Below are 10,897 nucleotides of genomic sequence, written 5' to 3'. Positions count from 1 at the left end.
CCTGCCACACCAGCCACCTACCACACCAGCCACATGACACACCAGCCACCTGCCACACCAGCCACATGACACACCAGCCACCTGCCACACCAGCCACCTGCCACACCAGCCACCTGCCACACCAGCCACCTGCCACACCAGCATTAGAAATCTCCCTACACAGCTGATGAGATGGTTCAGCAGGTAAATGACACTGGCCCACAAGGCTGATGACACCTACATGTTGGAAGGAGAGAATGGACTCCCACTCCCTGTCCCCTGTATTTGCATATACTTTGGTATATGCAGCCTGTCACACACAATAATACATAAATAAATAAAATAAACACCAAATTTTAAAGCCAAAAGCAGTTTTGGTATAAATTTCACTTAAACAAAAATAGTAAGTAAAAAGCTTGTAAGTAAAAAAGCAGGAAAGGCAGCCTGACTTGCCTTTGATGAGAATTTTAGTAATTTAGTAGTTGTTAGATTTGTCTGTGTTTTATAAAATAAATAAATAAGATTTTCAAAAATGACTATGCATTATTTTTATAATTAAGGGGAAATGTCTAAATTACTTACCATGGGAACTTTAGGATAGAAGTAGTTAGTTAGTTCAAGTTCAAAATAAGATGCAAAGCCTTCATTGAGCCAGATATTGTTCCACCAGCTCATGGTCACCAGGTTTCCAAACCACTTTTGGAGATGTGAGAGAGAAGAAGATATTTCTGAAATTTAAGTTATCTTTATTGCAAATACACATTAAGGAGGCATGATGCCAAAAAGATGTACACATTGTTTGCTATCAATAACAAAACTTGAAAATAGGACTCCCCAATATAGCCTTGCTGTTTTTACACGATTAGCTATTCTTGCTGTTTTTACACGATTAGCTATTCATTTTTCAGAAATGACTGCCCCATCCCTGGTGACTGGAACCAGTGTTTGCTTTAAAATTGACATTTAAGCACAAGGCTGGCGAGATGAACATTTAAACTGTTGGCCTTGCCCACAAGCTGTGTTTAGTTCAATGAAGCAGAAGTGAAGGTAGGCTCGCACCCTGCTATTTATGCACCTTATACTCTAACCATGACTTCACGGTAAGTAGACGCTGTGTTTTAGATTCTGATTCGAGACACACCACATATAAATCACTCAAGCAAGGGCATGCCCTGTAATGGGTTGTCGCTGCGTTACTTTCTATTCGAGATAAACTGGGCAAGAAAACATATAGATGTCTTTGGGAAGAAAAATACAGCTCCCCAAAGCAATAAATAAATGTCCTGGTATCTAACTAAATTCTTAGAGCAGTTGTTAGAACCTTGTGTTTTTAAAAATGTCACTTAGGTAACAATAAGAAATGACACTTGGGACAACTGATCCAAACTCCTGAAAGTTGGTGGACTGTATAACCAGGATGGTATTTTGTCCTTTCTAAAACTTGTGGAGTTATACAAACTAAAGAAAATATCACTATCTAACTTTAGGTTATTTCTTGCTTGGCACATTTGTGTTAATGGAACAGAGACTAAAATGTAGGTGTGAGAATCTCCATCAAATCAATTGCCTAGACCTTTACAAGAGAGAGCACACAGTGATGATAATGTAGTCCTGGCTACAGCTTTTGTGGATGCAGCTGAAGCCCTCACATGCTCCTCACTAAGACACTGGCTACATCCATTGAATCTCTTCCCAGAATAAAATTAAATAGGTTCTCGATACATCAACGACTGGGACTCAGCTGGACTGACACCGCACGGACCCTTCCTTGTTTTATGCACAGTTATACATTGCAAGAGATGCTCCCTAAATCTGGAGTGTGGCTGGTATTTCTGGGTTGTGCTGCTCTGAGGAAAACAGCTGGAAAGTACCGCCCTGTGGATAAGAACGTCCCACTACACACCTGGTGCCCAACCTCGTGGGCGATGATGCTCAAGATCATAGCTTTTTTCTCTGTTAGCTCATCCTCCGGTTCCAGGAGCAGGGACGATTCGTCAAATATCAACAGGCCCCAGTTCTCCATTGCGCCGCTGGCAAAAATAGGCAAGGCAACTATATCTAAGTGGGTTTAAGTAGGGAAAAAAATTAAATCGTCTTGTCCAGTACAACGCTGTTCTAGGTATAAATCACGTCCAAGTAAAGTCATAAGGTGACTGAAAAATAAAGAGAAAAATGTGTAACCTGAGTACAGAGAAAATAGTCTTTTAAAAATCTAACACTGAAGATAGAAACCATAAAAATAGGCTATTACGACTATATGAAAATCACATAAAGATCAAATACTTCTGATGACAGATTCAGCCTCAAAATATAGAAGGTTCTCAAAAGTCAACAAGAAGAAGACAAAATGAGCTCCATCCATGAAGAGTTGCCCCACCACTGTGCCCTGGTTCCTCCCCGGCTGGGACATGTGCCTCAGAACATGCATCAGATTTAATAGCCTCAGGTGACATTGCCCATCCCTCTAAACTACTCTCCACTCACTCTCACCCCACCGCAAACCCATACATTCCTTCGATTCCTTTCGTTGACCCAAGACTTCCTCTGGTAACTGACCCTGCTTGCTATCTCAGGAAACCCTCTTCTCAAAAGATGGATTCTATCTACACTTGGAGTCATTCCCTGAGAGCTGTAAGAAACCATTTCTTACAGATACTAATGGCTAATTTTAAATTTTCTTGAAATCATATCTTTACACATGTGTGTGTGTTGTTTGCATGTGTGCGTGTGTCTATCTCTCTGCACATGCTCTTCTCTCTCTCTCTCTCTCTCTCTCTCTCTCTCTCTTTGTGTGTGTGTGTGTGTGTGTGTGTGTGTGTGTGTGTGTGTGTGTGAAGATCAGAAGACATTCCATGAGAGTCAGTTCTCTCCTACTCTGTGGATCTTAGAGGCTGAACTTGGGTTGTCAGGTTAAGCAGCAAGACGTTTTTGTTTGTTTGTTTTTGTTTGTTTTGTTTGTCCTTGAATGGACAGGATACCATGCAAGAATAAGGGTGGCTCTGGACTCCTCACCTAATGAGCATAAAAGGTTTTTGTTGTTGATGGTGGTGGTGGTGATGGGTCATTTGTTTTTGTTTTTGTTTTTGTTTCAATACGTGGCAAGAACTAGCTACCTTAAGTACCTTTAGCATGGAAGAGCTGGGAACATGGTTTGTAAGGCCTCTGTCTCCAGCCCCTTACGTGACAGGCAAACTGGGGTCCCTGACCTGTCTTAGACTGCTTCTCAGCCCTTCGCTCTTTAGTCCCCCTAAACTAGAATGCTCAAGCAGCAGAGACTCTGTGGAGCATCACAGACCAAACATTTTCTCCCCACCTTCTTCTGCCATCTGCCTGTACAGGCAGAGCGTGGTGTTCCCAAGATTTCAGTAGCGTGTCGGAAGAACAAAACAAATTTACACAACACATACAATGTAAAGAGAAGAAAAACTGCATTGAACAAATTTCTGAGCTTAGCAGCCCACAGGGCCTTTACAGACATACCATCCAGATCTATGAGAGATAAAGTATTTACATAAGTCCTCAAGGATCATATTATATTCACACAGGATCCCAATTTTTATGAGGAAATCTACGGATGGAACAAGTACTAGGTCAATGAGTCACAGCTAAACAATACCTAAAATCTTACTAGAGGACACTGGGATAAGTCATGCAAGCTCACTAGCTGGAAACATTCAGAGCCCAGCACTGTAAAACCAACACAGAGAAAAGCTTTCTATAAGAGAGTTTTAGCCCAATCTAGAGAAGGAGCCACTGGATACCCATGAGGGAGCTGACACGCAAATGGTCTTGACCCACAAGATACAAAGCTCCAGATAGAGAAAACACAAACAGAAAACTTTGTGTTTTGAAAGGTATCAAACACCATGGTGAATGGTCACGAGTCTAACTCCAAAATAAAAACTAACTGGCTTCAAAACACCCTCAAAGGCTCATCGGTGAATCATGTGATCTCAACTTGGGGCCTGCAAAACAGAATATAGTACATGAAGATTCTTTAAATGCCTCACCTGTTTTTGGAAGCCGATAACTGATATTAAATAGATCCTCCAGAAAGGAGAAGACGGGGCCTGTGACGTTTGCAGCAAAGTCTAAATATCCATTTGCAATGTCGTCTTTCCGGGCCCAGACACGTATCTAAGTTCAACAAGCAATAATTACATAGAGCAATATTGGGCTTTTGAAAAGTGTCACCCTGTTCATCCCAACTCTGAAGGACTAGCATTCAGGCCATAACTGCAAAACCTACACTAGGCATAGTCTCCGTTCTGTGTGTTCAAGTGTTCTTGTCCTGTGTTTTCTTTTTAACTTTTTTTTTTTTTTTAATGCACAGAGTTTGGGTTTAAAACCCAAATTGGACATCAGTCTATAACCAATGGCTCCCAGAAGCCAGGTACCTCTGCAACCCAAATCCCTTCTTAGTACTAACCGTGAGTTGAATCTTTTTACAGTTTAAAAAAGGGGGGGGGGGAGCGGGCGTGGTGGTGCACGCCTTTAATCCCAGCACTCGGGAGGCAGAGGCAGGCGGATTTCTGAGTTCGAGACCAGCCTGGTCTACAAAGTGAGTTCCAGGACAGCAAGGGCTACACAGAGAAACCCTGACTCGAAAAATCAAACAACAAAACAAAACAAAAAACAAACAACAAAAAAAGAATATTGCATAGGTGTGCCAGAAACCGCCTCATTGGAAACAGAAACTATTTACACTAAATAAAAACCTGATGGCAGGCTGTGTCTATTCATGTACACTATGATGCAACGCTCTCTGTGACCAACCCATGGAGACAGCTTCTAGCACTCAGGACCACAGAGTCACAAGTTCGAGGAAAGAGGAGGACAGAGAAGAGGGAGTGAGGGGGAGGAGGGGCCTGGTTCACTTTCAGTTCCGGAGCTGATTGGCCAGCCATTTCCCTCTGGTGGCACAGATGGCCCTAGTGCACCAGTTCCTGTGGCGTAGAGTCTGCATTCGTGGCGTTGGGGAGCTTCTGCTTGTTGGAGCCCATCTTCAGCTAGCATCCTCATGGAATCATTACCGGCCTCACTCCCGCACGCTCTGTCATTGCCATCCATCATGAAGATCAAGCCTGAGTGTTTTGGAAGAAACGGTGGATCTTGACCTGGCCTCCCGCATCCCACATAAAGAAGCTGATATTCTTTTTGTTGTTGTTTTTGTATTTTGCTTTGTTTGTTTGTTTGTTTGTTTTTCGAGACAGGGTTTCTCTGTATAGCCCTGGCTGTCCTGGAACTCACAAATCCGCCTGCCTCTGCCTCCCGAGTGCTGGGATTAAAGACGTGCGCCACCACGCCCGGCTTAGAAGCGGATATTCTTGAACTCAGCTGTCGCTGTGTTGAAACCAATGGTAGGAATTGTGGCCAGCTTCAGTTTGTATAGAACAGTCTTCCCTGTGGCATCCAGGTCCACCGTGAGAATGCACATTTCTATTTTGTTGAATCAGCCACTGAAGAGGTTTTCAAAGCTATTCCCCATGTTTGAGGTCAGGTGGAAGCAGTACTGGCCAGAGACCTCCATAGAGGCTACTCCCAGCCAAGGGTTGGTTTCGTTCCCACAAGACTGTGGCGCTGACCGAGAAATGGGAGTGGAGAAAGATTATAATCAAAATATATTGTATGGAAACATTAAATAATAAAAAGTAATAAAAATAATCTTTTAAAAATGTGTGACTCTGTAATTGCAGAATAATCCTTGTGCATTCCATGTAAAAGAATATCTTGAATCCTTCCTTCCCATTTAAAAACATTCCAATGATTCAAAACAGAATAGTACTGTTAAGAGTAATGGCATTCTGTATGACCAACTTTAAACCTTGAGAATTTTAAATGGCTTAGTAATTCAAGTGTAATTTGACCCATCTCATTTTCAAGAATATAATCAGACAAAGTCCCCTCATTTTAAAAGCCCATAAAAGTCCTATAATTTTAAACCTGTAGAAGCGAGTGCATTATAGTTGGCCTCTCTTTTGCAAGGACATTCCCAAGTTTGCTGGGGAAAGGAACCTCTGCCACTTCAAGTCCTTTCCATGTGAATAGGCTGTCGTCTGGCACTGGAGAAAGTACCCGTGTGGTGTGATTTTCCTGATGATGCTATGAGGATGCAGAAGCACCATGCGCTCTATCTAACATTTTCTCTGTGAGCAAAGATTAATAGAATTAAAAATTGTCAGTGTTGATGTCAAGGAAGATGCATGAAAATGGAGGTCCTTAGGCGAAAATTAGAGGTATGGGAATGACAAAGTGTATCCTTCGGTGAGGTCTGTTAACTTAAAAAAAAAAATCCTCTCTGCAGACCCTTATCCAAAAGGACTAAGAAAATAATCATAATCATAATAACAGTAATATTAATAATAATAGTAATACTAATAATAATAGAGCACAATGCAGGCACATGCTTTCCAGGAACAGACCCATCTCACTCTTCCGTTTGTCCTGAGTTATGTGAGAGTTTGAGAAAGTTCCTTCTCCACAAAGCGCAGCCACCCGTTTCTGCGGCAGTGGCCTGGATCCCCTCGCTGGTTTCTTCCTCCCCTGTGCTACAGAGGCCTCACTTAGTAGGGGGACAATGGCTTCTGGCCTTGGATCTGCCTTCTCACTAGATTTACAGCTTCTGAGGCCAAAGCTAGACTTGGAAAGCCACTCGACGGGGTGGAGGGAGTGCATGCAATCTGTGTTCTGCAAAATAATAGCATCACCAAGCATTCCTTCCATGTTCATAAAACTTCCAGCTTATGAATCTTCTCCCACAAATGATCACTCTGCATGCCCAAAGAGAGACAAATGATGGGAATTTCATCTTGGATTGGGGGTGGGGTCGTATCCCACAAGCCAATTAGGACCATTTTAGATGTAGCAGTAAAGTTTCTGAAAATCACACCTGCCCACCTGTGTTTATTATTATTATTATTATTATTATTATTATTATTATTATTATATATTCTCTTTATTTATGTTTCAAATGTTATCCTCTTTCCTGGTTTCCCCTCCCCAAACCCCCTAACCTCTCCCTCCTCCCCCTAATCACCAACCCACCTACTCCTGCTTCCTGGCCCTGGCATTCCCCTATACATAGAGGATATATATATTCCCCTATGCATAGAGTCTCACAGGACCAAGGACCTCTCCTCCCATTGATGACTGACTAGGCTAACCTCTGCTACATATGCAGCTAGAGCCATGAGTCCCACCATGTGTTTTCTTTGGTTGGTGGTTTATTCCCAGGGAGCTCGGGGGTACTGGTTAGTTCATATTGTTATTCCTCCTATGGGGCTGCAAACCCCTTCAGCTCCTTGGGTCCTTTCTCTACCTCTTTCATTGGGGACCCTGTGCTCAGTCCAGTGGAAGTGAACATCTACTTCTGTATTTGTCAGGCACTAGCAGAGTCTCTCAGGAGACAGCTATATCAGGCTCCTGTTAGCAAAATTTTGTTAGCATCCACAATAGTGTCTGGGTTTGGTGGTTGTATATGGGATGGATCCCCAGGTGGGGCAGTCTCTGAATGGTCATTCCTTCAGTCTCTGCTCCACACTTTGTCTCTGTAACTCCTTCCATGGGTATTTTGTTTCCCCTTCTAAGAAGGATCGAAGTATCCACACTTTGGTCTTCCTTTTTCTTGAGTTTCATGTGTTTTGCAAATTGTATCATGAGTATTCTGAGCTTCTGGGTTAATATTCACTTATCAGTGAGTGCATATCACGTGTGTTCTTTTGTGATTGGGTTACCTCACTCAGGATGGTATCCTCTACATCCATCCATTTGTTTAAGAATTTCATAAATTCTTTGTTTTTAATAGTTGCATAGTAGTCCATTGTGTAAATGTACCATATTTTCTATATCCATTCCTCAGTTGAGGGACATCTGGGTTCTTTCCAGCTTCTGGCTATTATAAATAAGGCTGCTTTGAACATAATGGAGCATGTGTCCTTATTACATGTTGGAGCATCTTCTGGGTATATGCCCAGGAGAGGTATTGCTGGGTCCTCAGGTAGTACTATGTCCAGTTTTTGAGGAACCGCCAAACTGATTTCCAGAGTGGTTGTATCAGCTTGCAATCCCACCAGTAATGGAGGAGGGTTCCTCTTTCTCCACATCCTTGACAGCATCTGCTGTCACCTGAGATTTTGATCTTAGCCATTCTGACTGGTGTGAGGTAGAATCTCAGGGTTGTTTTGATTTGCATTTCCCTGATGACTAAGGATGTTGAACATTTTTTAGGTGCTTCTCAGCCATTTGGTATTAATGTTATGATAGCCCTTGCTGGACATGGGAGATCTAGAGATCAGACAATATTGTTCTGCACATGCCCATGTTGCCCAAGTCTAGTTAGCCATTTCCATCCCTATAGTGTAATCCTCTGTTTATCCTCGTGTGTTATATAACTGCGCTCTCTTAATGAATGGGTAATTTGGGGATAAGCTGGACACTATTCCAGGCTTGCATTTTGTTTACCTCACGGAACACACAGTAGATTGACTCACTTTGTAGTGTTCAGTCATGGCCAAGCACAGCATTCCACCGATAAACTCAACCCCAAACCTCGTTTTCTGGCCAAGAGAATTACTTTCTCTTGTTCCTTTTTGTCTCTATGGCAACTGGTATTCTTTATAATAGGCATTCTCTATATTCGGGAATATGATCATTTCACAATAATTGCTGATTGAGAAGAGGATTACAGGCTATTTGGTATGGGTGTGAGGGACCACCCTGGGCCTCTCACTAGCTGTGAGAAATGAGAGGTCTGCTCCTTCTTGCCAGGCTCAAAGCGTGCTTCTAGATCATGCCTACCCAGATTCACTGATATATGCTATGGTTTGGTATTGGGCTAGTGTTACATCAGTGAGTGTCAAGGATCTCCTAGTAATTATTCAGCTAGAGAAACAGGGCTAGGAGCCAGCAGCTCGGGATGATGATAAGCTGTTGTTTGCATCCAGTTCTGTATTTGTGATTCATTAGGCTAGGAGTCCTGGAGTAATGCGTTGGCGTATTCTCCTCCCAAGATGAGCTTGGCTCACTACCAGCTGTCTTGTCTCCATATGTCAATGGGATGTGCCTGGAAGATCTCAGGCCAGCCCAAGGGATGCTTAGTTAGCTGCACAGCTTGACCTTTCTCACCCAACGAAGCCAAGAAAATCAGAAAGAACTAGACGTAAGGCATTGACCTTAGTTATCGCTACATTCTCCATAGTAAGGAGTAAGCAAATGTGGAAAACACTGTCATGACAACCATGATACTACACTGTCATGAGAATACAACGGAAACTAAGAACTTCAGGACAAAGCCTGCTCGCCTCACTTTACATGACTCTGCGAAGTATTCAACCCAGAGCTGTTAGACACCCACAGGGCCTAGCTCCCGAGTAGGAATGACAGTGAACCAGCACATGCCACTCCAGTGACTACAGTTGCACCTGGCTAGGGCTAGTGTCTGCTCTTATTGGTTAATCTCAGGTCCATCCTGGTCACTAAACATTTCAAATCTGGACCAGCAATAGAACATATCTCCCCCAGGGTTAGTTCAGCCACTCTGTCTAAGATTAGGTTAGTTCAATCCTTCTGTCTAAGAAAGCAGGAACAGGACGTGGGTACTTAGAACCTGCCTTGAGGCCGGGCGTGGTGGCACACACCTTTAATCCCAGCACTCGGGAGGCAGAGGCAGGTGGATCTCTGAGTTCGAGGCCAGCCTGGTCTACAGAGTGAGTTCCAGGACAGCCAGGGCCGCACAGAGAAACCCTGTCTCGGAAAAAACAAACAAACAAAAAAGAACCTGCCTTGAAGACTGGGCTTAAGGTGCCGTCTTTCCATAGAAACAGTTACATAAGAAAAAGTATGTCGGGGCTGGTGAGATGGCTCAGCGGGTAAGAGCACCCGACTGCTCTTCCAAAGGTCCTGAGTTCAAATCCCAGCAACCACATGGTGGCTCACAACCACCCGTAACAAGATCTGATGCACCTTTCTGGAGTGTCTGAAGACAGCTACAGTGTACTTACATATATAAATAAATAAATCTTTAAAAAAAAAAAAAGAAAGAAAAAGTATGTCTTATCCTTACATGTGCATGTGTATGCACACACACACACACACACACACACACACACACACACACACATTTTTTAAATTTTGATGAAAGGGAGAAAACAGAATCTTGCTGTGTAGCCAAGGCTGTCCTCAAATTCATAACCCTTTATCTCTCAGGTGCTGGGATTGCAAGCGTATGCTACAACACCCAACTTGTTACATCACATTCTGCAAAGCCACATTTCCATAGAACTTAGCTGGGGGAAGAGGGACATGACAGTAGGTTATAGTTATGAGGTACACTAGGCAAAGAACATGCAGCTAGCATCTTGTTCCTTATCTGCAGGGTCTTCCCTACTCACCTCCTTGCCTCTCTCAGTTCTGCTGACGTGGTCTAAGTCACATACAACAAGGGCAACGAGGTACGTTGGCATGCGGGGTGTGGTATGGAAGGAAGTGACAGTCCATCTGCTTCCATTCACATCGATTCTTTCAGACTGACCTGGGGGGGGGGGATATTTTAGTCCAAATCACTGCAAACCTAGATGATATGCAACCTAGAAATAATTTACCAAAACAGTTGTCCACAAGCCATCCCTTCCTAGCCATTCCCTGTAGTCTAGGAGATTGAGTTTCCTCTCTCTAAGCCGTCCACACTCCATCGGGTTACTGTGAACCATCGTCATCCCGGGATCCAAACACAAAGTTAGCAGTAGAGACATAAAGATGTCAATGGCCCTGAAATAATCACACTATGGAACAAAAATATGAAAAAATCCTTATGCTATTCACAAGCATTTGTGTATGTACATGTCGAGTGTGTATGTGTGTGTGTGCGCGTGTGTGCGTGTGTGTGTGCATGTGTGTGTGCGCGTGTGTGCGCATGTGTGTG

General features: G+C 43.2%; 1 protein-coding gene across 1 annotated transcript in view; it reads right to left on the bottom strand.

The window, feature by feature from the left end:
• The window catches only part of Lvrn (laeverin), a 51,535-nt gene that overhangs the window by 26,111 nt on the left and 14,527 nt on the right, over positions 1 to 10,897 (bottom strand). Inside the window, exons 3-6 of the mRNA XM_021214998.1 lie at positions 10,368 to 10,507; positions 3,990 to 4,116; positions 1,883 to 2,037; positions 562 to 675 (exon numbers count right to left, since the gene is read on the bottom strand). Coding sequence (XP_021070657.1) covers positions 562 to 675; positions 1,883 to 2,037; positions 3,990 to 4,116; positions 10,368 to 10,507 — 536 coding nt within the window. The remainder of the gene's footprint in view (positions 1 to 561; positions 676 to 1,882; positions 2,038 to 3,989; positions 4,117 to 10,367; positions 10,508 to 10,897) is intronic.

Source organism: Mus pahari, chromosome 15, assembly GCF_900095145.1.
Source record: "Mus pahari chromosome 15, PAHARI_EIJ_v1.1, whole genome shotgun sequence".
Taxonomy (NCBI): domain Eukaryota; kingdom Metazoa; phylum Chordata; class Mammalia; order Rodentia; family Muridae; genus Mus; species Mus pahari.
This window is presented reverse-complemented; position numbering and strand designations above follow the sequence as displayed.